Source organism: Pagrus pagrus (assembly GCF_965226575.1).
Source record: "Pagrus pagrus genome assembly, chromosome: 24".
In the NCBI taxonomy this organism is placed as follows: domain Eukaryota; kingdom Metazoa; phylum Chordata; class Actinopteri; order Spariformes; family Sparidae; genus Pagrus; species Pagrus pagrus.
The window spans coordinates 4,085,171-4,112,153 of NC_140206.1; the positions used below are offsets into that span (position 1 = coordinate 4,085,171).

At 43.0% G+C, this 26,983-nt stretch overlaps 1 protein-coding gene across 1 annotated transcript; it reads right to left on the bottom strand.

Moving 5' to 3' along the window:
- LOC311253197 (uncharacterized protein) lies at nt 1-26,983 on the bottom strand. Its single transcript, XM_084346980.1, has 42 exons — nt 26,375-26,983; nt 15,184-15,725; nt 13,940-14,020; nt 13,797-13,856; nt 12,923-12,998; nt 11,350-11,492; nt 11,096-11,113; nt 10,758-10,964; nt 10,647-10,673; nt 10,494-10,556; nt 10,311-10,394; nt 10,186-10,224; nt 9,962-10,102; nt 9,750-9,803; nt 9,216-9,260; nt 8,998-9,060; nt 8,495-8,632; nt 8,046-8,111; nt 7,933-7,959; nt 7,669-7,767; nt 7,490-7,525; nt 6,708-6,794; nt 6,500-6,532; nt 6,352-6,387; nt 6,195-6,254; nt 5,613-5,690; nt 5,492-5,527; nt 5,340-5,393; nt 5,119-5,190; nt 4,959-5,024; nt 4,815-4,845; nt 4,211-4,264; nt 4,064-4,098; nt 3,814-3,945; nt 3,585-3,732; nt 3,439-3,503; nt 2,926-3,054; nt 2,805-2,837; nt 2,275-2,724; nt 1,985-2,182; nt 1,759-1,868; nt 1-1,668 (listed from the first exon to the last, which is right to left on the bottom strand). Exons 1-42 carry the CDS (start codon nt 26,787-26,789, stop codon nt 1,455-1,457), a joined length of 4,545 nt encoding a protein of 1,514 aa, XP_084203106.1. The 5' UTR covers nt 26,790-26,983; the 3' UTR covers nt 1-1,454.

Sequence of the window (26,983 nt, forward strand, 5' to 3'; positions counted from 1 at the left end):
CACAATTTCCACACAGGTTTATTCAATGAGATGCAGCAATTCACAACGTTGCTCACACAAGGAGAAAAAAACAGAATAACCTGTACGAGTTAATACAAATCTTACTGCACGTGTTATGGCACTGTTAGTACACGAAAACATCACTCTATTCTCCAGGACAGCGTGACACCAGTGTTTGTATCCTCTCCACTGTAAGCTGGCTGCAGTGCATTCACTGTTCTTGAATTAAAAAAAAATTTAAAAACACATAAAAAGCAACAGTGCATGGACAAACATTTATGGCTGAATCCTATCAGATATCTGTACATCAATTCTATTTATTCAGCGGGAAGCTTTGTCCCAGAGCTGGTTTCAATACGCGCTACACGTCCTCGTGTAGGGTTTTGCACATTTACTGGAAGTATTTAGAAAAAATGTTTGTGAGAGCGTTCACATCACACATTATAGCTGAACGGTTTATAAAAAATAAATATCCCTTTGTTATTGCTAAAGAATACGACTCGAAAATATCTTCCCACGCAAGACAGTCGCAGAATTAAACAAACAAAAAAAGGCTATAACTCAAGTGCTATGGGTAACAGGTAACATCAGTGTGTAAAGGAAAGAAGTTAAAAACATACATTTCATATGCAATAACTTTATGTTGCTTTTGGACGCTGAAATGTGTTGATAACTGCACCATTTTAAGAAATAAACAGCTTTAAACTGACAATTTCTCCATTTTTTCCACTCCAGCACTGACAAATACAGAAAATAAAAAGTAAATGTGGCATTTAAAGAAACAGGAAACCTTGTTTTAATCGTTATTAACACTGCATGTAGGTATGTGAGGCGTACATTCGGTATGTTAATGTTTCTAACAACAGTTTTTTGGTTTAAATCTGGCAGGAAGGAGAGGAAACGTGAACATCTACCTTTTTATTTCTAATGGTTCCTCTCTTGCTCCTGTCGGACAGTTCAGACGTTATTTCCACGTATGATCACAGTGGCGTCTCCCAGATATATTCATTATTCAACACAAAACATTACATCAGGCTACTGCATCAGGTTTTAGGGGTAAAGATATCTCAAAACGGGGCTTTCCTAGCTAGCACCAAACATGCTAATCTCATATTTACGTCAACGTTATAGCGACTGCTAGCTGACGAGTCACAAACATCAAAGAAAGGAAGCGTTTATGTTCACAGACGACGAAGATTTTTGGAAACACAGTCAGCTCTTAAGGCCTCTGTTGCCTTCAAAATGGCTGCCGGAGGGTGTGTTACTGTTTGTCACCTGAGCGTAACTTAGGTTCAACATGTGGAACGATCCTGTATAGCACCATATAGGAGGGGCTAACAAACATACACTAAGAAAAATATTTACAGAGCACCACATACAGTGCACGGTGTGGACAAAAGCTTGACTTTGGGATTTGTCTAGTGTGTGTGTAGTGTGTGTGTGTGTGTGTGCGTCTATCTCCTGGCGTGGCCGGTGTAGCTGTTCTCGATGCACAGCACCACGTAGGAGCTGGAGCAGCTGCTGGAGGTCTGCTGGAGCAGGCTGCCGCTCTGCAGCGACGACGCCATGCCGGTCACCACCGGGTTGCCCAAACGCCACGTCTCGCAGAAGCTGTCGACGTTCCGCTGCCCGCCGCCGGTCGACCCGTGCCACATCATCTTCTCTGGCCTGGGAGAAAGACGTTATGGTCACTTTTAGCACTTGTTTTTGTGTTTTATTTGTGTGTTATATGTGTACAGGCCATTATTTTAGGCTCACCATGTGTCGTCTCTGAGAACGTCTTTGCCGTTGAAGGAGTAGATCGGCAGGTTGTCCTTTATTCTGCCGTCATTAAAGATGGCGTCCCAGCTGTCAAACAGAACCTCGTCCTGACAAAGACGAGACAACACAATCAGGACGAGGAATAGTCGTGCAATTAGCTTCACATGTTAGTCTTCAGAGATGGTATCAATCTTCTCATCTGACTCTGAGCTCGGTTGGATACCTTCAGGTTCATTATTGGTACACGGTCCCTGTCAGCCCTGCGGACGATGCTTTGGAGATCCTGGAGTTTGGAGGACAGGAAGGCCCTGAAAGTTCCCTTCAACCCGATGGCCTGAGCCTGAGTGAAGCACATGTAGTCTGCACCGCGGATGCCTTTCATGCCGCCGGTGTGAGGGCTGTTCAGGGCAATGAGGTGGAGCTGCGGAAACAAGCCGAGGTACAATATTTAATTTCATAATAAAACTTAGAGTAGAGATGCGACTATGATGGTTTAGAAGTGGACTCTCGTACCCCTGGACCTGACGCGTGATGGTGGACTGGAGTCTCGGGCACAGGAGGAGGTGGTCTTCGTGCAGTGACGGCGTAGCGAGTGTCTGGGTACGAAGGCCGTTCTTCAACAGAATATCTACTGTCTGGTTGGTTTATACGTTCTGAGTAACTTGGAAATCTGGGATCTGAGGGTGCTGGGTACCGCGGGTCCGGCTGATATCGGGGATCATGGTGGTCGGGGTATCTGGGATCAGGGTTTGATGGGTGTTGAGGGTGTGTTGGGTGAGGTAGGTGAGGGTGTGTTGGGTGATGATGGTGTGGGTGTGACGGCTGATGTTGGTGTGGGTGTGACTGATGATTAGTGTCGGGGTGGACCCGTTCCTCAGGTGACCTCTGGGTGTCGGTGTTGGAGTGGTGGTCTGGGTAGTAGGGGACGACTGGTGGGGGCTCCACAGCCGCGACCTCATTACCCTGAAAACAATGAGTATGATACATATTAAAACAGGACTCTTTATATGTTCTGAGGAAGAGAATAAAGGACAAATACTCACATCCTCGCTGGGCAAAGCAATGTAGCCCCCGAGCTGAAAAAGTACAAACAACTGCATCAATATACACGAGAAAAACAGCGAAATCAAACTATTTTGACGCTAAAAAAGGCGATTTGTTTACTTGGACTTGACGAACTCCGTCTCGGACTCGTAGGTAGAGATCTGTTTGGTCTATGATGTACACCAGAGTGCCCTCAGGTTGTCTTCTCGCGGTGGCGGTCATGGTATCATAAGACCTCAACACGGTCACCTACAAACATACGAACGTAGCTAGGTCAGTACGTACTTTAGGTTTAATGCTAATTACCAATAGTTAGCATGCTATCAAGCTAAACTAAGAAGGTGAATATGGTAGACATTACCTCTGCTTAACATTAGTATGTTAGCATTGCTATTGTGAGCATGTTAGCTCAAACACCTCTGTTCCCAATTATAGCCTCACTTAGCTACTAGCATGCTAGCTAACACATATTCTATCTGATGATTCAAGGACTCCAAACCAAATCGAATTTTAAGTCACAATTTTGGTATCTACCATCTATAAGTTACACTGATGGCTGTGAGGACAGTCCTATTTGTATGTCATGACATATTGAAAGATAATGAGGAAATAAAAATGAAAAGGTTTTCTCACCCCTGAGGTGTGTCCAGGTAGCCCAGGTGCTCCAGGTGGTCCCGGCGGTCCAGGAATATTGATAGCTGTCATTCAAACGGAGCTCAAATTAGCCTGAACACAGACTTCATCTTGAATATTTGTGTGTGTTTGTGATTATAACTCACTCTGTGTGCCCCTGTTAGCTCCAGGGGAGGATGCTCCTGGAGGTCCGGGTGGCCCTGGTGGTCCTGGTTGCCCATCATAGCCTCTTCCTGGCTGACCAGGTGGCCCCTGAGGGCCTGGTGGGCCAATGATGGAGTCGCCCGGTGGGCCCTGATGTGAACAAGAGAAGTGTTTCAATGATGAGTTCTTTGAGGAAACACTGACTTTAAAGCTTTATGTTTTTGATCTTACAGCAGGTCCACGCTCTCCTGGGGGTCCATTCCCGCTCCATCCATAGCGAGAGTCATAATATCCTCCACCTCCGGCAGGTTCTCCTTTCTCTCCTTTCACGCCCGGACTGCCTGTTTCACCTTTCATCTCATTCTGTGTACATAAATATTATCATCCAAGAGTAACAATACACAAAAATCGTACTGATGCTAATAGTTTAACCACAAACTATGACCATGAAATGAAATCTGAGACTTGAAATGAGTCTTACCTTTAAAGTGTAAATGTCAATGTTTGACCCGAAACCTGGAACAAACAAACAAAATCCCTTGCTTTGAATTTGTCTACACACTGAAAACATTTAACGTTTGCTTTTTAGCTTTTTCAACATGTATGTGAACAGACGAAGTGGTGCTACCTGGAATATCAAGCGTCCCCGGTAGTCCACGATCACCTTTCTCTCCTTTAGTGGCTAGAAAACAAAAAGAGCAGCAACAACAAATTAAGTTAAACACCAGGACGGAAAAGTTTGACATCTTTGTAAACAGCCCAGTCGCCAGTCTTATCACGTTTATATCACATGTATATAAGTTGACTTTCATGTCAGGAGGAGCAAGAGGCTGCTAAGCCTATGACCACTGTTCAAGGCTGCGTTTGAACATTTGTAAAACACTCAATTGCAGCGACAAAACCAGATATTTTAGGCCAAAACTTGATCTTTTCCCAACCCTAACCAAGCGTTTTGTGCCTAAACCTAACCGGACTATAAGCACAGCGTTGTGACGAGACGAAATTAAAAACTGGAGCTAAAGAAATGTAAAGTTGCATATTTGCGCTTTGCCAACATTTTGCTTTCTTATTCAGAGTTAGATAAGAAGATAGACACCACACACTCTCTTATCGCTGAAGCCAGCAGCTAATTAGCTTAGCTTAGCATGAGAGTGGTATCAATCTTCTCATGTAACCCTTGGTAAGAAATATTTTCTTTGTCTCATGGAACTTGAAATATGAAGTGGATTTACCTGGGTAATACCTGGCGTAATCATCATGTCCCTGAAATAAAAATTAGGATTATTATTCGCATCCATAAGTAGCAACAAATATTAAAGGTTTAAATCAATCATCCAATGAACATGTAACGGTAACTGTTTCATATCTCGACTTACTCTGGAGCCGTCGAAGGAAGAAGTAGGTCCAGGTGGTCCAGGGGGGCCTGGTGGGCCTGGAGGACCCTGAGAAACAGCAACAATATTGATTAAATTGTGTTTATGGATAAAATATCTGCACAGGTTCGGAAGCAAATGGGACAAAATTGAGGATACTCACAGGGTAACCATATCCAGCGCCAGCGCCTAAATCTCCCCTCTCTCCTTTGGCGCCGTTCAGCCCTGGTCGACCCTAAAAAAACACAGTTTGACATAAATTATTAACACGTTTATTATAAATTTTAAACTTTGGGGACACCTAGTGGTTGTACGGACTTGTAAGAACCAATTCAAACTGACAGTATAAAAATGTAATGTGACATTTTTATGAAATCTACCTACCGGTCTACCTGGAAGCCCAATCTCTCCTTTCTGGCCTGCAGGACCGTACGGACCCTGAAAATAAACAAGTTAATGATATTGATTTGATGCCTTTAGCTTATGTAATATCAGAAAAACACTCAAAATGTGAAACATAAAAATATGGTACGCACTGGAGGTCCAACTGGGCCAGGGGGTCCGCTCTCACCCTGTAAATTAACACACAATTTAGACGATTAATCACTTATTTTTAGTTATTTTCAATTACTATTCATAATTCCTAAAGGTTTTTACCTGCTGTCCTGCCAGGCCACCGATGTACTGAGGTCTCCCATCAGCCCCCAAGATGAGACCGGGCTCTCCTTTCTGTCCCTGAACAAAACAAACAGGGTTAAATGAAAAGTTTACAAACACCACTGGAAAAGAAAGAGAGATCTCCGATTGATAGCACAGAAGAAAAACATATTGAGGGTTATTTTTCTTAAATAATAAATTATAATTTATCTAATAATAATTTCTTAATAAATACGCCATTAAATGTGCCAAATACAATATTAAAAATAAATGTAGGCACTAATGAATTAAAAAAATATATACATAAAAAAACAAAATAAATATTTTTATGTTTTAATTTGCTTCTGTATTAATTTACCTTTATATTAATTCCCCTATTTGTTTACTTTCCCATTTTATTTATTCATTTATTCATTTTATTTGAAGGCATTTATGTCTGTAATATTTTGTATCCATCACATGATATTTACAAGACTTAGTGGGACAAAATTATTTTTGCAGTGTACAGTGCTGCACAAAAAATACATTCAATGTGCATCTTTTATTGTGTAAATCATTTCATTAAAATGTTACATTTCTTACTTTAGGTGCGTATCCTGGAGGCCCTGAGTCTCCTTTATCTCCTTTTGGTCCCATTGGCCCCTAAATGAAAGCACACAACACACTGACTTACTCCCATGTTCTCATATGGATTAAAATTTTCCAAACTAAACTATCTGATAATGTTGGAGAAACATACTGGGAATCCTGCTCGACCCGGAACACCACCTCTTCCCTGAAAAAGAGAGTGAAAACCATGAAGAAAAAGAAGAAATATTGTAAAAACCTGTTTAAATATTTTTAGTTCAGTGAGGTTTATGGTGAGGTCAGTTAGGTGGACGACTCACCTGCCCCCCTTCGCTCCAATAAACGTCATTATACTACAGCAAGACAAAGTTAGGTCAGTTAGTGTCGAGGTGAACGAGCAGTGACGGTTAGTGAACACGAACACTCAGGCAGTGATTTAGTGATTTAATGGCAGGCTGTTATGTGAGGGTTAAATTCATTTTACGTATTCAATCTCTCCACGTTGAAATGAATGAACGTCTGACTCACATCGCTTGTTGGCTGGTAGACGATCTGTCCTGGAGGCCCGGGAGGCCCTGGAGGTCCAGGTGGCCCGCCATCTCGCCCTGGTGCACCCTGCCATGAATTATAGACATAAAACAATCAATAAAAAGAGCAAAGACATATTGATATATTCCATATTGATATATCAATTGCCAAAATTTCAGATTTGAAATTTTACTTCTTCCTTCACATGTGAATTGAATATTTTCACATAAGAAATAAAACAAATGTGTAACCACTGAAAAACACGTGAAACCTCCAAAAAACACGTGAAATAAAAAAACCACATGTGAAACATCCAAAAAAACACGTGAAACCTATGAAAAACAAATGTGAAATATCCAAAAAACACATGTGAAACCTACAAAAACACATGTGAAACCTACAAAAAACAAGTGAAACCTACGAAAAACACATGTAAAATGTCCAAAAAACACATGCGAAGCATCCAAAAAACATGTGAAACCTACGAAAAACACATGTGAAACCTCAAAAAAACACATGTGCAACATCCAAAAAACATGTGAAATAAAAAAAAATGTGAAACTTCCAGAAACGTGAAATTTTAAAAAAGCACATGTGAAACCTACAAAAAACACATGTGAAACATCCAAAAATTAGTAAAATGTTTATCTGTTGCTGAAGGAACAGACGAGGTAGACTGGATCTCCTGCCACCAAACTATGATTTTCTTTCCAACAACAAAAATTTAAATATTTTGGAATACTGCACACTGCATACTGTTTTTATTTTTGCACATAACTCACCATCTCTCCTTTCTCTCCTCTGTCTCCCTTATCACCCTTAAAAATGAACACAAGCAGTTTTAGTGCCGAGTATAAAACTGGAATATGTTTACTGTGTCAGAACTAGAGTATTATTTACATTTTTGATGGTTTACTAAAAAAACTAAGCAGCACATCCCAGAATTCATCTGCCTTCTTACCGACTGTCCAGAGAATCCGTCCAGACCTGGTATCCCAGGAGGTCCTCTTGGTCCCTCTGATCCTTTGTCTCCATGGGTGCCTGGAAAACCTGGCTTACCCTGGAAATCAAAACAAAACAGTACTAAAACACTACTCGCGATTTTGTTCAACTTACATTGATTTACGTAAAGAATAAACCACGATTAATGATAACAACAGCTATATTTGTGTATACACATTTCCAAGAAAGCTACACAAAGCTGTACAAACTCTGTAGTACTTACAGGTAGACCTGCAATACCAGGTGGACCCTGGAAGACAGAATAAAGGAGAACATGAGTCAGAAGATCTACTGTAAAAGGAAGGTCAGGGTTCTCACGTATAGGTGATTGTGTACCTGCGGTCCAGGTGGGCCACGGAGTCCAGGCACACCATTGTTCCCCTCATATTCACCATCGGTGCCCTGTAAGGAGAGAGAGAGGAAGGCAGGGTTAGGGTTAATATAATAAGGCCTAATGGGAATCATGCATCTCTTAGATAGATTGGATCCACTGCCACCTAGCGCGCATGTAGACATAGTCAGTGTTTGGTTGGTTTTGGTCCTCTTACGGGATATGTTTCAAATAATAGAAACTATAAGATATCACCAGACTCATGCCTTAACTATCTCTGAATTCAGAGCATTTATTTAGTTATATTTATGTCGGTAAGAGGCTCAAATGGTAATTCAATACATCCGATTAGTCGTTAAGCGCTACAATACTTATATAACCATACACGTTGCATTTTGTGGTCACTTCCCGTAGTTGTATGCACAAATCCTCTGAACGTTTAACCACTACTCACAAAAGCAAAACCACCACGGTACGGTGGCCCTGGTGGCCCAGGTGGCCCCGGAGGTCCAATTGGTCCCATTGGACCTGGAAGCCCAGCCAGCCCAGTCTGCCCTGGTGTGCCTGACCGTCCTGCGTCACCCTGAGCACCCTGAGGTGACAAAGAGAAAATAATCAGGGTGTTTTATGTCTCTCTGCTGAACTACTGAGGACCGTTAGACACTCCTGTTAGAATAAGTGAGGAAAAGTGAGTGATGTCAACAGAGATGATGCAGAAAATTAGAGCTACAGTAAGAAAAGCAGCAGAGTGTTAAATTAAACCATTGAGAGGAAGTATTTCTCTGCATACTGTTGTAGGTTTAAGGATACGTAACTTAAAGGGAGTGGTTTGGGTAATCAGAAACTGGAATAATTAAAATACATGTTAATTGCGGAAAAGGAAACTGATTAAATCTTGAGAAAAGGGAAGGAAATCACCAAAGCAGAGCCCCCCCAGTACCCACGACCATTACACACCGTAGAGGATGGAGTAAAGTAAGAGAAGAGGCCCGTGAAAATGTTGGAGTCTTGTTCGTCTTGCTAGAGGAAGGCGACAAACACGGAGGAGAGAAGCTAGATGGTGCACCCGCCACAATTTTGTCATTTTCATTTAAGTTCAAGAGAAAACCTTGACGTTCCTCGAGACAAATCACAGGTGATAGTAAAGGATAAAAAAAATGTAGATTTAAACTCACCTTTTCTCCTGATGCTCCTGGAAGACCGAGCTCACCGTTGTCACCCTGAAAGTGAACACGTAAAAACGCATGTGTTATAGCCACGTTAGCAGGGTCGCTCACTGAAATTCAAGTGTCCCAACATCACCATGTTAGCATTGTATTTTAAGCATGTTAGCATGATAACGTTAGCATTTAGGCTCGATGGGTATCACTTTCCTCTTATTTAGAAGTTATAACCAAAAAGTGTCCAAACATCAACATGATAGCATTGTATTATAAGCCTGTTAGCATGCTAAAGCTAGGATTGAGGTTGGGTCGGTATGGCTGCAAAATTCTTGATATTAAGAGATATTCATACTCATATTTATACCTGCTCAACATCAATATGTTAGCATTTTCATTGTGAGCATGTCAACCTGGTGTTAGCATTTAGCTGAAACCACTGCTATACCTAAACGTTAAGTGGTAAATCATCCATGATCATTTCTGATTTAAAGAAGACCCGAACAAAATGAAGCCACATGTTTTATAGGTACATTTTTACATTCTCACCTTCACTCCTCCGAGTCCTGGTTGACCCGGTGGACCAGGAGGACCAGGCGGGCCCTGAAATACACGCAGGATACGCACAGTTTAACAGCTTATCCTGATTCTGCAAACAAGCAGCAAATCTCCATACTGAGAGGCTCGACAAGCATTTCAGCTCCTATAATTAAAATTGTCTCATATTATGTCACGTCACAGTCAAATAAAGAGATACTCACAGGTAGACCAGGGGCTCCATCAAGTCCTGGTGGTCCAGGAGGTCCGAAAGCTACCGGACCGTTAGTGCCCAGTGCCACTGAAGTTCCTGGAGGACCAGGTGGGCCTGGAGGACCTGGGAGGCCCGGGAGACCATGGTAAGACTGGAAAACAAATCACAAAGTCATTATGTTGTGTGAAAACTTCACTTCAAAACCCCTTAAAATGTTTAAAATGATCAACGTACCCGATCTGGGAATCCTGAGCCCTCCATGTCGATAAACGTCTATCAAAACATCAATCAAAAGAATACAGTGACAAATATGTCGTGAAACAAGAAAAAGCTCCTGAAAGAAAAGCGTGTTGACGTACTGGACGGTCTCCGGTGCCTGGTCCAGGAGGTCCTGGTAGACCAGGGGGGCCTCTGGGTCCTGGTTGACCCTCTCCACGCTCACCCTGGAAATATCAAACCTCATCAAGCCAAATAAATCACTGTAAAATGATCAAGAAACAACATGATTGATCTTTCCATCTTGTTCCTCTCTGTAATACAACCTTCTCTCCTTTGGCGCCAGCCGTTCCTGGACTTCCTGGGAAACCTCGTGGCCCAGCTGGACCCTGTCAACGGGAGCAAAACAACAAAATTACACCGGTTATGTGTTAATATCAAGACAATCTCAATATGTTCAATAAAACATAGGTGCTTACAGCTTTTCCATCCTCTCCTGGATCTCCCTAAGAGATAGAAAACAATCAGTGAGTCACTTTCATCTAGAAAAGCTCAGATTTGGTGAAACTACAGGTTTTTTCTGTACTCACAGGCTCTCCATCAGCTCCTGCAGGCCCTGCAACCCCATTTGTCCCTGGTGTTCCCGGTAGTCCGGGGGGTCCAGACACCTGCTGCACAACAGCGCCGTCCCCAAGCCGAACCACCTCCGCTGCAGGTCCGGGAGGACCAGGACGCCCAGGAGGGCCCTGAGCCCCTCGTTCGCCTTTATTGCCGGGGTATCCGAAGCCGGAACTACCCTGGTGAGGAAGAAGGAAACGTTCATTACATCACAATGTGTGTTGAAATGAAGATGATGAAGAAGACAAATTGAAAAATAAAATCTCCTCAGAGGGAACAAAGTCAGTGTAACATATTGTAGGTAACGTACCTTTGGACCTTTGTCTCCCTGAACAAAGGAGAAAAAGACAAACATTAAGTTCAAGTATTATGTAGAAGAAGAAGAAACAGGTGAAGAAATAGAAGAAGAAGAAGAAGAAGAAGAGGAAGGAGACATATTTCATAACACACTGTAGGTAACGTACCTTTTCTCCCTGAAAACCAAAGAGAAGATAGAAATATTTAGTATTTTGCAGTCAACAACACGATCCTTCATATACACAGACACACAGACTGATGTTCTACCTTCTGTCCTCCACCCTGAGAGGAGGAACCAGAGCCGGAGCCGGAGCTGGAGCCTGACTCTCCCTTCGGTCCTACGGGGCCCGTGTCCCCTCTGGAGCCTTTGTCTCCCTTGTCTCCTTTCTCACCTTTAGAGCCATCTGGACCTGAGGAACCGGTCACACGACGTAAATCAGCAGCTCAGGAACAAATTAACTTTAGCGCTTCAGTACACCATGCAGAAGAAAGTAATCAGATTACCTGCACATTTATGCTCAGAACAAGCAACAAAACATTTCAGGCACTTAAAGCTTCACATTAATAACTTAATCACAGAAAAACTACAATAATTAAGAATATAAATGTGATTTTTTGGGGGTATTTCTTTCTTTTTTTTTACTAAATGAGGTCGCACTGATCCAGTGATGATCACTGAGACCATCACTGTCATCACCAAAAAGCAAAGATACCTCTTTATTGAAAACAATAAAGAGTCAAACAGAGATTTAAAGTGCAAACAAGCAACAAGGAAAAGAAATTGATTATTCTGACACCACCTGGTGGACAGATCCAGGTCAATGATCTGTTCTGTCTGCAGAGGGCGCTGCTGCATAACTCATAAAACTCCCTTCAGTGACTGGATCCACTCAACTTCCTCTCCATGTTCACCTCAGATTAACAATCAAGTACAGTTGCACTCGTAGTTTTATATCTTCTTATGTTTTTTGTATTGTTTTCGATGCAGAAAGCTCAAACAAACTAGAAAATGCATTTCCTGCTGCTTCCAGAAATGCAAAAATAGTCTTTTTTTTAATGTTTTAAAACATCTACTTCAGTTGTTTCGGATAATGCTGCAGCTCTGTTTTGCTATGAAGCTCCAGAAATGTTTTGTCAATCAGCACTGGGCGAGGAGACAATGACTGGATTTACACTTTTGGGTGAACTGTTCCTTGAAGGGAAAAACTTGAGCTACTAAAGCAACTTAACTGTAACTTCTTCCTCTATCTCTGACGCCTCTTAAAGAACAACTCATGTTGAATAATTTGGATCATCCACAGACTGTAAAGCACAAACCAGACTCCAGCCACCCTCCACCATCATGCTCACAGCCCCGCCCAGCAGCTCATCCTATGCTCTGATAGGATGGCTGCATGTCGATTAGGACTTAATCTTAATCTGCACTTCTGCCAGGCGTGACCCGACCCCTCTGCCCCCAGCGACCCACCTCTTGGGCCTTGCGATCCGGCCCGGCTTTGGTCCACCGACGATGGCTGATACCTGACATCTAAAGTCAACACAACACAAACATCTTTACCGGTGGCGTGAGGCCTGTAAGTCTACGTCCACCAGGGGGAGCTAAAGAGCTTCAACCAACACTAACGCACTGACGCCCTGCAGCAAACCTCCCCTCACCTTCAGGTCCAGACAGGCGCCCTAATGCACATATTTCTATATAAAAGCACAGTGATGATACAGGACGTTTCATTGGCAGCGGCTTCTGTGTGATTAAAAACTTCCATTACACTTTCTTCCTGCCGTTTGTTTACCGTGTTGGCAGCGACGCACTGAAGATCTGCAGCCGTACGTGAACTTTTACCTGTTTCTTTGCGTCTGGTTCCATCTGAGGGTTTTAGAGGAGGTTCAGGGACTGGACGCAGGGAGGCAGGCGTGGTCTGGAAACAGAAAAGAAAAGACCCAAACTTTACAGCCCTGTACGAGATGTTTTCACTGATTTACTTCTAGATCCGAGTGTGGTTGCTGTTCTCTCTCAACCAGGTGAACTCAAGCTGCACCTCCGACATTAATACTGAGAAACTCTGAAGAATATTTTGAACAGAAGCTTCTTATAGCTCGATACTGAACAAACGTATCAACAAACGTATCAACGTATCAAGTCTCTGGCTTGCACGTGTCAAGTTCTGCAAAAAGTTGTATGCATTTGGCAGCCTTGTTTAGCAAATCTGCTTTAGTTACTTTTATTTTCTGGGTCAAAATTGCCTGGATTACCTGCCAGAGAAGCTGGCTAACCTCCGGTTCAGACTCCGGCTAACTGATTTAATTCTGTACCTCTTCTACAGTTTCCAAGTGTCGGACACAAGTGAAAATACTCGGAAAACTGGGTGGAGCTGCAGAGGATATGGCCACAAGTATATACTGCTTTTACTATTTTTTCTCTAAATGTGACCTTAATTTACAAACTGAGCATCGCGCTGTGTTGAAGAAGACTTGAAACTAGAGATTGAGACCATGAACTCATCAGGAAACTGTTTACTGAGGTCAGAAATCAAGTGAGAAGTCAGGTCATTTTCTCATAAGCTTACATACAATCAGACTTCTTTCTGAAACAAGTGGAGTCGCCCCCTGCTGGCCATTAGAAAGAACGCAGGTTGAAGACAAACACACGATTCATCTTGAGAACATTTTTCAGAAATCCAGTGATCTGTGCAGAAAAGATGAAGATACAAACTGACCCTCACGGTGTGTCCTGTTTGTCTCCTGTCGCCTTCACCGCTGCCGAAGTCACCAGACGCCTGTGACACAGAGAAAGACACACATGTTACACAAAAAGCATCCAAACACTTTGACTGAAATACTAAAAAAAACAAACTCTCACAGCGTCGGAGTCGTCCTCGTCGTCGCACAAACGCTCAGCGGACCGAGGGTTTCCCACCACCTTCAGCTCTGCGATCTCACCCTAAAACAAACACACAAACACAAACACACATGCTGAATGCATCTTATTTCACCGTGATGACAAAACTCGTTGTGAGTCACAATATTAGCTTCCTCTGAAATCTCCAAAGAGATGGAAAATGTGAGAGAATGACTCACGCAGAGGAGAGTATTGTGTCAGCTGCTTTCACCACTCGGTCCTCGAAAGACGCATTCAAGCTCTTTCCAAGGATTCACTACGAGAATAGTGAGAATATTCTTCCTTCGAGACGAGTTTGTGCCCTTAAAAAAGTCCAATTTTGGATGATTTGTGGCAGAAAAAGCCCAAAAATGCAGCAAAGAGCAGAACGTAACTGAAGTGTTTGGATAAATGTTGAGTTATCGCTTTGAGATGATTTAAATCAGTTTCTTCTCCACTTTAAAATCCATGCGAGTCAAGCTAAAGGTCAGAGGTCAAAGGTGAGAAGGGTCTGGTGATAGATTTACAAGAACGAGGAGGGTTAACTCTGCCACGAACCTGCGGCGAGGTGCCACAGGGAGAAATTAAAGAGCTCAGACTTCCACACACCTGCTCGATTAGCACACAGCGTATTACTCTGACTGCTCCAGCTCCCGTGGGTGACATCTGGAGGAGGATTCGTTGCTGTTTTTCGTTCATTTGTGTCAGAAAATGTGATGAGCAAACATCTCTTCAGCGCTCGAGCATTTCCTCTGCTGGCACCCTGGAGTTTATGGCTGGAAGACTGATTTCTCTTCCAAATGCTCAAAATAACAGTGTGAAGATCCTGTTTTTTTTAAATCCAGCCTGCAAAAGTGATCATTTTGTCCAGAAATGTACTAAATATGTTCCCATTCTGAACCTCCAAAGTCCATATTTACATCATAAAAGTTTGATAACGGCTCCTCCAACTGCAGCTGAGAATGCGGCCTTCTTTGGTCCAAACTTGGAAGACACAACTGGTGTTATATATTTGGATCAGGCGGCCATTAAACACCGGTTAGATCGATGAAAAAAAGCACTACAGGATGTATAAAACATCACAACTTATGTATTTCTACCATTTTCTAGAAGTTGATATTTTGAAGGTAAAAGTACCGTAAACGTGTCGTGTTCTGACCCAGATATATGACTCAGCTGGTCCACTTAAAGGTTTAACATTACATTTGCATGTATTCAAGCATTACCTGGAACTTGTCAGTGTCGGCTCCTCCTGCCTGACCCACAAAGATCCCGGCGCTCCGGTCCAGCTCCATTGGATCCGGCGAACGCTCAAACTTCACCACCTGTGGCTCGGAGTCGCAGCCCTGATAGAAAGTCACCTGCTCCTCGAACACAGCCAGCGAGAAGCGACTCCAGTTGTCCACCATGCTCGGCACATCGAAGCTGGCCGCCTCGTACGAAGCCTCGGAGTCGGGCTCGGTGTAGAAGAGCTGAACCTTCTGACGGCCGGACTGCACCGCGCTGAGCTTGACGGCGATGTACATGAGCCTCTGGGGTCCATCGGTGATGGAGAAGAGGACGGAGGCGGCGGGAGAGGATGGCTTGAGGTGGAAGACGAGGGAGAAGTGGCGGTAGAAAGGGTTGGGGACGTGGGCCAGAGCCGGCTGGCCCGACACTGCCGCAGGGTCGAAGACGTAGGCGGTCTCCCCCCTCGGCCCGTAGGACCTGGTGATCGCATCTGGTGGAGGGTCTCCGATTAGCTGGAGCAAAGAGACGCCGCTCTCCGCTGCAGGGGAAGGAAAAGAAAATAATTTAAGACTTTGAAACTTTGAAAAGATCGGACAAATGTTGCCTTCAAGTGCAGCTGAAAAACTTTGTGGTCCTGAGCGTAACATTTGGATGGCAAACTATCCAGAATCCTTAATCGATCAATGAGAAAAGTTTGTAGATTATAAGTCGTTTCTTTTGATTTCAGTTATTAGTTTTTTTAAGTTTCTTGAACTAAATCGCCAGCCATCAAAAAAACTACTCAATATAGTACATATCTTTAGATAAGTGCCCCAAAAAACATAAAATGTGCGTAAAATGTTGAATTTATCACTCAAAAGTACAAGCTTATGAGGTGCACTTGAAGGCAGCATCAGATCCAAAGACAGAGTCAGTCAGAAGCACAGGAATGATCAGCAAATCACAAGTTCTCAGAGAGAAAATCTTAGAAACTGTTGTGTAACGTCTGGATGGCAAACGATCCAGAATCCTTAAACAGTCTCCGAGAAGATATTCTAGATTATAAGTTGTTTCTTTTAGATTTAAGAACGTTTCTCCAGACTTCGTGACAAACTACAGGTTAGGATGTGTTAAATCTTGTTAAAATGCAATACTTCTCACTGCAGGGCGCACAGGAAGTTAAGTAACTCCTTTAAATGAGTGACCGACTCAACTGATTCATGACAAGTGCCTCTGGAACAACAAACCCTAAACCGCGATGACCCTCCAGGTCAAGCAGCAAACCGCAGTCAGGGATCGCTGCACAGTGGGTTTTAATGGGGTGAAAGTGCTTTGTCGGATCAATGAACGGTGTCGGGAACCCCCCACCTTCACACCTTTCTGACGTCAGAAACAATAAATGCCTTCAAGAAGAATGTGTGCACCATTATTCATCCCTGAGAATCACCACATCTCGTCCTTCTCTAGGATGGCAGGATGTGACTGTTGACAAGCTACAGCCTTAATGCTTACACCAAAACAAAAAAACATATTTTTTATTATTTGTCAAGACAAGGCTGCAACTAATGACAATGTTCACTATCAAACTGCTTAACTGCAGTTTCCATTTTCTTGCTGCAGTGTCTGTGAGACTGGGGATCAAATTATTTAAAAAAACTGCTGATACTTCAGTTCCCATAGATTCAAACGGCCCAAAGGGAAAAGCCTCGAGACCGACGAAGACATTCTCATAAATCGGCATCACAAGGGAGAAAGGGGTTTTGGCCTGGGGGACACGTCCACTCAGTGATCTCCTGACGACGGCCTGTCATCTCAGATTCATGGCTAAAATGTAATCTGTGCATTAAATGGTCAAAGGTCACAGAGGTCAGTGGTCTTGGGGGTTTTCACAAAGTTTCTAAATGATGTGAAAGTAACAAATACAGCTTGTTACGTGTTCGGTCGGAGTAAACTGCAACTCTGACAAAGACCAGCTTGAGCTGAACTGGGGGAAAATCTAACATCATTAATGACGGTGGTACAAACTTTCATAACAGTACTGGACCATTAGCAGCTTAACTGTAAATCAGACTGGACATATCTTCCATTTTCAGTCAAAAGAAATTAATGTGCTGATTATTTTGCCAATTACATTATTAATATTTTGGTCTAGAAGTGTCAGAAAAAAGAGAAGAAATACAAATTTAATCTGCTGACATTAAAATTGGTTGAATGTTTTCTGTGAAACTGCCTTTAAGATGTTCAAGATGTAACAAACTCCCACAACATCTTTTCTCCATTTTTAGTTAATTACAGTCGGTCCAAAAAACACTCAAATTAGCCTGAAAACTTTAAAAAGTGATTCCCACTGTGACGCTCTTTGGGTTTAGCTATTATCATCAAAACTCATGAATGAATGACTTTCTTCACATTATAAGGTCACATTATTGTTTCAACATGTCGTCACCATGTTGGCCGTTAGCTGTTTCTTGTAAACTCTCACTCAGGAGTGTTTCTGCACACCTTTCCACCTGCTGACAGGAAAGTCTCATTATGTTGACCAACACTCTGCCATGGAAAGTTATTTATGGGTCAATCAGCTCATAACCAAACTGCACATCTGCACTGAGGGAGTAATCCCAAACACATGTTCTCACACACACTAACACTTTACACACACACTCGCTGCTGAATGCATGAATGTTTGTTATGTTGTCTCGACCTGCACAGCAGCTACAGCGAGATCCTGTGCAGATTTAGACTCGAGCGGGGCGCGCCGGGTGGTCAACTTCCCACTGAGGGCACCTGCTATTGGCTGATCTCACTGTGACACAGCTGCTGCAGCTGTTACACAAATCAGGTGGGTCAGATTATGTCCTGTCTTTTGATTAAACTTTTAAAATGATAAATAGCAAGATGGAAACTTCCTCTTCTGCACCAACATGTGAGTTTGTTTACTGATTTTTCCCAAGCCAGGTCCTGTTTTACTTCATAAGTTCACATTCACATCTGGAAGCTGTCCAGTCCGACCACAGCTCTCCCACTAACTAGACCCTGAAGGCTCCCATGAGCAAGAACAATGTCTGCCAACTATTCATTCATACCAGCTACATCTTGGTTACAAGACCATTATATAACAATTACACACACTTTTCTAATTTCTTTATCGGAGTAGTCTCGGTCTCAGGCTCTGGCTTCATTTAGATTTATCCTGTGAACCAAGATGCAGATGAGATGATTAAAAGCACAGGAACTGGAAACACATGACTTTGCCAGGCAGTTTTTATGGTTCATTTATGGATGTTTTCACCCGTTTGTGCCTCAAGAAAGAAAATAAACACATTTTTATTTAATAATGTGATTATTTTCTAGATTCAATTATTAATAGATCAACAGATCATTAAGCATTAATACTGGGATTCCATAGCAATGCTCATCTTGGCATATTTCAACGGACAAGCCAACCAACCAGCCAAACAAACAAACTAGCAAACCAACCAACGACCAACCAACCAACCAACCAACAAACCATCCAACCAATCAACCATCCAACAAACCATCCAACCAATCAACCATCCAACAAACCATCCAACCAACCAAACAACAAACCATCCAACCAACCAACCAACAAACCATCCAACCAACCAAACAACAAACCACCCAACCAACCATTCAACCAACATACAGACCAACAAACTACCAAACAAACAAACCAACCAACCAACCAACCATCCAACAAACCAACAAACCAAACAACAAACCATCCAACCAACCAACCAACCAACAAACATCCAACCAACCAACCAACCAACATCCAACCAACCAACCAACCAACCAACCAACCATCAAATCAACCAACCAACAAACAAATGAGTGACAGTGGTGAGAAATTAGGTCAAATTAACTTCAGTTATTTATCCCAGAAGAGTCTACGACAACCAGTTCATGAGTTATGAAACGGGACGTCCGTTTGGTGGTAATATTATCCAGGAATTTACTATAAAAGTGGTAATACTTAGAGAAGTGTATGACCCTCTTGTGGGGGGTTGGGAACCAGTGATTCATTTCCAAAACTTGCATTGCATTCTGGTCCCCAAGAAAAACAAACAACCTCATTACTTATTGTTATATAATTGTCTTCTAACCACAGTGTTAGTGGTATGAAAGAATAGTTGGCAGACATTGTTCATGTTCCTGAGAGTCTTCACAAGGTTATACTTCATAGTTTGGACCAGGCCAAAATATTAATGCCCCAAGCCGAACATTCAATTTCAAGTCAGTGATCGGCTGTTTCTCTAACTTGGCTCGTCTCCAGAGGACAAAAGGAAGTTGGCATCACACCCAAATGTGAGAACTTTGTCTCAGAAACTATCGTCATGTTAACCCTGATGTCTAACAGGACCCATTGTACGGAAGAACAACATGATTCACAGCCCTGAAGGCATTGACAAACAAAAAAAAATGACCTCATGTATTCTGTTTCAGAGGATTACTGCAGTGCCATGTCTGTATTTTCCAACATTTAACCACGGAGAAACTCAATGCCTGTTGTACTGTGTGAAGAAAAAAAAGACAGAAGAGACACGGACAGATGGACGGAGGAAGGAAATGCGTGTCAGATGTCCATGGGAAAGTGGACCATGAGGGACTCTAATAGGATGAAGCTTACAGACACACTGAAGTCCCAGAAGCCTGCACGGACACGACATGCCAGTTAAAACAGGCTGAAATGTCATTGTGTGACTAATGGACTCCTCCAGAGGTTCAGGAGTCGAGAGCGTAAACCTCCCCAGGATAAGAAACAAAGAGAAGAGGCAGAAGAAAAACTTTTGAATCATTTTGAGTCCCTTACTGTTGGCCAAAAACACAAACTCCTCAAGTATGATGACTCAGAACAATGAATCTCTGACTTTTTTGGCAGGGATGTGTCAATCTGATACTCCAAACTAATATCTCCTCATGCTTATGTGATTTATTATCAAATATAACCCACAAAATCATGTAGCGCTGTCTCTTAATATTACATTTCTATAGTTCTACTTTTTGGAAGGCGTCAGGGTGGATGGAAGGTCAAACCAGGGTTCAAATCCAGATCTGGGGTTTCAGTTAAACATTATCTGAACCATCTGCAGCATTAATTCACACAAGCAAATCAGCTTCCTGTTGTGAAAGCAGCAGAATAAAGTGTGCAAGTGTTTTAAGAGGCAGAATCAACATTTAAATCTTCAAAATCCCGAACTTGCAGAAGCTTCATGCAAAAAAAATGCAACTCCATCCAGACAGCAAACAAAACAAAGCTGCAACAAAAAAAAAATGACTGTATTTCTTGTGCTGGTTGACCCTTCATGTGGTCCGTTATGACGTATTAGCTCCAAACTGGCAGTTTTACATATTTACAAGTAAGGATTCCTTTTCAAAACACTTGGAAAAGACTGTAGCAATAAGTTGTACTGCTCATATATCATGTGTATAATTTATTTAAATCTGACAGCATAGTTTAAAGACTTGAACTGCAACTAAGATATCATATATAATGCAACTTTAATAGAGTAGAGTGCATGTCATCCTACAAAAACAATGCCAGAAACATGCAAACGGCCTCCAAATTGCTCATTAACAGCAGGAAAAACAAAATATGAATGTCCCATGAGGCTTCAGTTAAAGAAACTAGACTTTAACTCCGCTGTCTGGCCCATTGCAACCAAAAATGTCTGTATTTACAAAATCAAACCTACTCATTCCTCCTCTGTAATTATACAAAAACATGTCCGACTTCTATTCTGCATGAGCAATCTTTGTATATTCAGTCTGTTGCATGCAAAATGCTGAAGGAACATTACACTATTATCAAAGTATGCCTCAACCAGAGCTTTCTTTACCTCCATCTGAGCGTTTCAGTCCTTATTTGGAGACGTAATCCCTGCAACAACAAGCTAATCTAATTGTCTAACGATACACGATAAAGAATCTGAGATATTTATACAGTTCAGACAGTTTCTTTCTCCTCCTTAAAGCCAGTAAAGAAAAACATGTTTCGCCTCCAAGTCCCTATTGTCTGTTTAGTGACTCCCGCTGCCAATTAAACAAGTGAGTTCAACCATTAACACCCCCAGCTGGAGTTCTAGCCTCTTGGGATCGAACCAACTGGGCTTCACACGTCTGAAAAGCCGGGTGGCATCAGTTGACGCTTCAAACGGAGGCGACGCAGCTGTGACATCCAACGCCTCCCTCCGCTCCCCAGTCAGACCTTAATCCATGTTTGAATAAGCCGAGAGCTGAGAGTCAAATTAAAGTTGACTGATGAGGGATCAGTGAGCGAGTTCAGATGACATCAGCTGGATCTCGCTTTTCTTAGCCCATCAAGCAAGATTTGAAATATTCTGGTTTCTTGGCTGCAGTCCAGATTAAATGTTGTTACTGGGTGAAGAAATGTGAGCTGCAACAGGTAACAGGCTTTTCTTAGCCATCATTATTTTTTCCAAACATTGAACAAAAATACTTGTCCCGTCTTCATACCACAGCAGTTTATTGTTGGCTTACAAGTTTTAGGCTTTAGCTCACCAACTTTTGTTAAGATAAGATTGGTCCCCAGGAAAATGAAGCCAGGCTGGCAGCTTGGCACCATTTCTATCTGCTTTCACATCTCCATTTGCTTTACCGTATCGTTATGAAGTAAATATTGATTGAGCAATGTATGGCTATATTATAATAACACTGTTAGCATTTAGATCCCTATAATACCTCGCTATCACTCTGCCAGCAGGCATGAAACCTCATGGGAAAATGAAGCCAGGCTGGCAGCTTGGCACCATTTCTATCTGCTTTCATGTCTTTCCAGTCATGTCTGTAACATTTAGTTGGGTTTTCTATAAACATCGGGGTCACACTGCTATTTTTTCTGCCACCAGGCATGAAAACTCTGGGAAAATGAAGCCAGGCTGGCAGCTCGGCACCATTTCAATCTGCTTTCATGTCTTTACAGTCATGTCTTTACATTTGTTTATTTTGAGGAGAAGATTGATACCACTGTCATGTCTGTACATTAAATATGAAGCTAGAGCCAGCAGCTAGTTAGCCTAGCTTAGCATAAAGACTGGAAACGGGGGGAAACAGCTAACCTGTGTCAGTCTGAAAGTCATGCTGCTGGTTGCCTGACAACCTCACGGTGACAAAAAGACTCTAAGGAAACTAAAAGTTAATTATCCTTGCAAGACTCCAGGAAGTCAACGCACCCCGCCAAGAAATAGTTCCACACACACAACTCCCCGTAAAACCACAAATTGTTGTTTTTCTCTTTTTGTTTTTGTTAACTTTAAATAAACAAGACATAATGTGTTAATTACTGAGCTGTGAAGGTGCTCGTAGGCGGATTTTGTTCCTGTTTGACGGACGCAGGCAAGCCATTTCCTCCTGTTTCCAGTCTTTATGCTAAGCTAAGCTAACTGGCTGCTAGTTCCAGCCACATATTTACTGCACATACAAACAATTGACAGGTGAAGTGACTTTTATATGTAAAATTCAAGCAGCTCGTACTGTTTTCAACTTTTGCTGCTGTTGCTGAGCCACAACCAGCTCACCACTGACTAAAAAAGAAATTATAATTTCAGGCAAACAGGAAGGAGTCTGATTAATGATGAATGAATTTAAATTGGGCCAAAATGCAGCTTAAAACGATTAAACTGTTTTTGAAGAACACTGTGCACTGACTGTGAACCACGTCACTGAATTAGTGGGTAATTCCCCACTCACATAAAAGTCTCTCTTAGACTTTGTCCCACTCTGTGTCTCTGCTCGTCCTCTAATGGTCGGCCGAACACTTGATTACCACCCATCAAGTGTTGGTGGTTTGGGAGGGTGGGCGACTGGCCGTGCCCTCTGACCTCTGGCAGAGACTTCGAGCCGCCCCGTCTCATCCTAGTCACAAGGCCCTCTTGTTACTCGCCGCGACGCCGTTGCCCTTTCTCCCAAACGGAGCAACACAATCGCCACTCTCTTTCTTCGCAGTGGACCATTTTCCCACCCACAGCCGCTATCGTAAATGCCATCCACAGCCCATCCTCCCCACCACAGATGGCCCAATTGTTTCCCCCTTCGCTGGGACTCTGGAGGCTAAAACACCACTCGCATCTAAATCCAAACATAAATTCCACGCCAGCTGATCAGAAAATTGTGAAATATGTGGACAAGTAGATAACCCAGGACAGAAATGCGTGCTCGGCATGCAGGATGTAGGATGTGATGGATGAAATGAGAGATTATTGCTCCACCAGACTACATGCTGCATGTATGAAACCCCTGATATCTCCAATAGAGCATTCAGGCAATTATGACATTCAAAACCTAAATCTATAACAATGATATGCATCAAATTGAACTAATACATCGACACTGCAACCCACTTCTCCCTCTTCCTTTCCCTTTCGTCGTGGCTGAACGAACGAGGCAGCCCATGCAGGTGTTTGGAAAATTCCCACCCAATAAAAGCAGCCAATCGTAACATAACGTCCTGTCACCTCCTGTTCGGCATGTGCAGCAGCATAATGTACAAACCCGCCTCATTCAACACACTTATCTGTGTTTTACAACGTTCCAGTTTTCAGGCCCAGTATGGTTTATATCTGAGTTTAAGGGTTATCCAAACAAGAACGCTACTTGCAGGACGTGGAACATAACAAAACCCATCTGCCACTTAAACCTGAGACATTTATATTAAATATTCCTGTGGGAAAACATATGATAAAGATGGTTTTGTGTAGCAGAGTTCATACTGTTCAGCACCCCTGAGAGAAGAGTCCATACAGCAACAATCCTCCCCTGATGTAGACTCCATACTGCATAATTTATGAAGCCACTAAAACCCTGGACATGGGCCTCTAGAGCATTTCCTGTCTTAAAGGTTTATACTCGGGGAAAGGCCTCATAACTGTGTGTATCATATAGATTTACAATGCTTTTCTTAATATAGAAAGACTTGACTCAGTGTAGAAAGTAATTTTAGGTGTGTGTAATGCAACCAGAATGAACTTTGGTGCACAAAATCTGTTATTTATTGGTGTATTTTTCTCATTTTAGTCTGTTTTTGACGCTAACGCCTGTTTGAATACAACATATATATTAGAAAAGTCCTGTAACCTTGCTCTTGCTGACCATTGCTGACTTATCACACAAAAACGGTGCTTTTGCAGATGCGGTTCTGCAACTGTGCATTCGACAAGACAGTTAAATGAAGGTGGCATGCAGCCAGTGTCGTGAACTCAAGTGTAGCGTCATGCGTTCGTGCTCAGCAACCTCCTCTGGACAGAAAGTGACACCACAACAGTGACAACAACGATGACGACAACGACTGCAGTGACCATACGGCTGGTTTTGCATGTTTTAACCAGTTTATTGCAGATTGTTTGTACTTTACATTTTCCAACCTTCCAGGCATCAGTTGGTTGAATGCATCTGCTGATGTCAGTATGTTTTGTACGTTCGACTTGCAGAGACTTGAAACATGCCTGAGTTTGAGCCTTGTCACAGTAAATATGTCTACTTTTGCTCTGGTCTGTTAACTCATTGTTACGTGCCAAATCAAACAATCTGCGCCTGCAGATGCTACAAAAATGCAACTGTTGTTCGCCGTGACGGATGAGTTAAAGGTGCATATGTAAGAATTAGTCACCTTTACGAAATTCAAAACAAATGTGGAGCAGCATAACACCAGAGTAACCGCTAACTGCTGATAACTGTAGCTGCCGTTTGATATTCAATATGATGTCAAACTTCACATTCTGTTCAATTTTAGCTAATTTTTTAATGTTTTCAATAAAAATGTCTTCATATTGCCCCTTTTAAAGGGGAACATCAAAGTACTGCTGCATGATGAGTCGAATGAAGCCTTCTGTGGTTCATCAGGCAGCTGCATGAAGTCTAATAACTTCCCTCAGGTGATGTCACTTCAGTCAGCGACATGTCATTCAGGTCTGAAGACTACAAGTTTGACATTTTAAATAAATCTGTGCATGCTCCTCATCTGAATCTCTGACTTAACTATCAGTGTTGCATTCTGGGTAATGTAGGCAGCAGGTTTTGACAAGGACGAAGAATGTGTGGAGACAAAAAGACAATCACTGGCTCTGTTGCATCGATTTTGTCGTTCCTGACAACACTGTAGGTGTGCAATGTTGAACTAGTAGTGCACTTTTAAAAATATGTAAAGACGACTATACCTTTTTTTTAATGTTTTTTAACAAAATGTTATTTTATTTAAGGTAAAGCTGCGTTTCATTTTTTCACCTGTGGCTTAAACTTTTAGGAGAAAGTCAGAGTGAAGAAGGAAGTCATCGGCAATGGAGACCCCTAGTGTCAGATGTGCCTGAGGTGGCCTGGCATAAGAAAGAAAACTGCAAACATTTAACATTACATAATAGTTTGAAAAATGGCCAGCTGTAATGTAAAGTACTTAAAATCGCATTAAAATTGGCTGAAACATGCAAAAATCAATCGTTAGATGGCAAGCTATCCAAAACGTGCGTGGACACGTGTGTTACCAAAACAAACACCGCACAAACACACACAGACTAACGCTTAAACATCGACACAACGTGACGTGACATCGGGTTCAAAATGTATCTCCGGTCAGGATACATTCTAACCCGCCGGGGTTACCTTTCCAGTTACTAACGGACACGCACGCAGGACGCCCGAGCTCCTGCTCACTTTCCGGCAGGAGGTGACACTCCACCGGGAGACGCCCGTTTTCCAGAGACGCCCAGCAGCTGTCCTGCAGCACCTGGCAGAAGCTGCGGCAGGGCAGGTGCAGGGGCGCGCCGGCGGGGGGAGGGCACCTGGGCGCCAGCAGGAGGCAGAGGAACCACTCTGCGCTGTGGTGACACCCCTCCCTCGTGAGCCACGCCCACTCCTGTAGGACCGCGCCCACTTCCTCCACAGACATGTGGTTGAAAAAGTTGGGCAGCGTGAAAGATTTTGGACGTTTGCCGGAGCAAATTGACCAATCAGAGGGCACGGGGAGACAAGACGGATCAGAACCATTGATGCGACTATCAGGGGGCGTTGGCCGGAGATCCAAAATACCGTCAGCAGTCTCACTGATTTTAGAAGCATCACCTATAATCTCGGTTACATTTCTAGGCGATACCTTTACACCTGATTCTACATCTGACACATTCCCTACCCCGTCCCCAGAACCCTCCTCCACCCTCTCCCCTTTGAACCGGTTTGGATTACCCGTCATGTTAGGGTTAGCGCTCTCCACCTTCTCTGTCAGGCCTCCGTTAGTAGTCCTGGCGGTCGGAGTCGGGGTCGCGTCCCACGCCTCGACAAACTTACGGATTCCTGTGGCCACGTTGAGGATTTCCTCCCCAACCCCGGATAGGTCATCATCCGCTTCCACCTCATCCTTCTTCTTCGTGGCATTGGCCGTCTTGGAGGCACCTGTCGTCCATGTTGGCGGGGCAGTACTTGTCATTACTACCGCGGTGGCGGCACCTGTTGGCGTGGAGGCATCTGCTGTCCCGTTCTGTGTTGGGGTTTCTGTGGTTGGTTCTTTTGTGGTTGTTTCTTCTTTTGAGAACCACAACCAGGCCTCCAAGTTCCCGGCACAGAGAGCCAGGAGAAGCAACCACGTCTGGATCTTCAGCATGCTGCCGGCTCCTGCAACAGTCCTCCAAGTGTCTCAGCCTGCAGCACTCCACACAGTGCTCTCACTGTTCCTCCACCTGTTAGCCAGCCGGTCACCAGTTAAATCCAAGCGGTTCAAGGGCCACTGAGCATCCACTGAATGAAAACGGAGACATAAAAACCCTGCTCACACTCACAGACCCTCCCCTCTGGATC

What these genes read in the sequence shown, in the direction of transcription:
- LOC311253197 (XM_084346980.1), bottom strand. Translation starts at nt 26,789, where the DNA reads ATGCTGAAGATCCAGACGTGGTTGCTTCTCCTGGCTCTCTGTGCCGGG. An exon ending in CAGGACTCGGAGGAGTGAAG is followed by an intron (nt 9,261 to 9,749) that starts GTGAGAATGTAA and finishes GTTCACTTTCAG; the next exon opens with GGTGACAACGGTGAGCTCGG. An exon ending in CTCCAGGATACGCACCTAAA is followed by an intron (nt 5,691 to 6,194) that starts GTAAGAAATGTA and finishes TGTTTTGTTCAG; the next exon opens with GGACAGAAAGGAGAGCCCGG.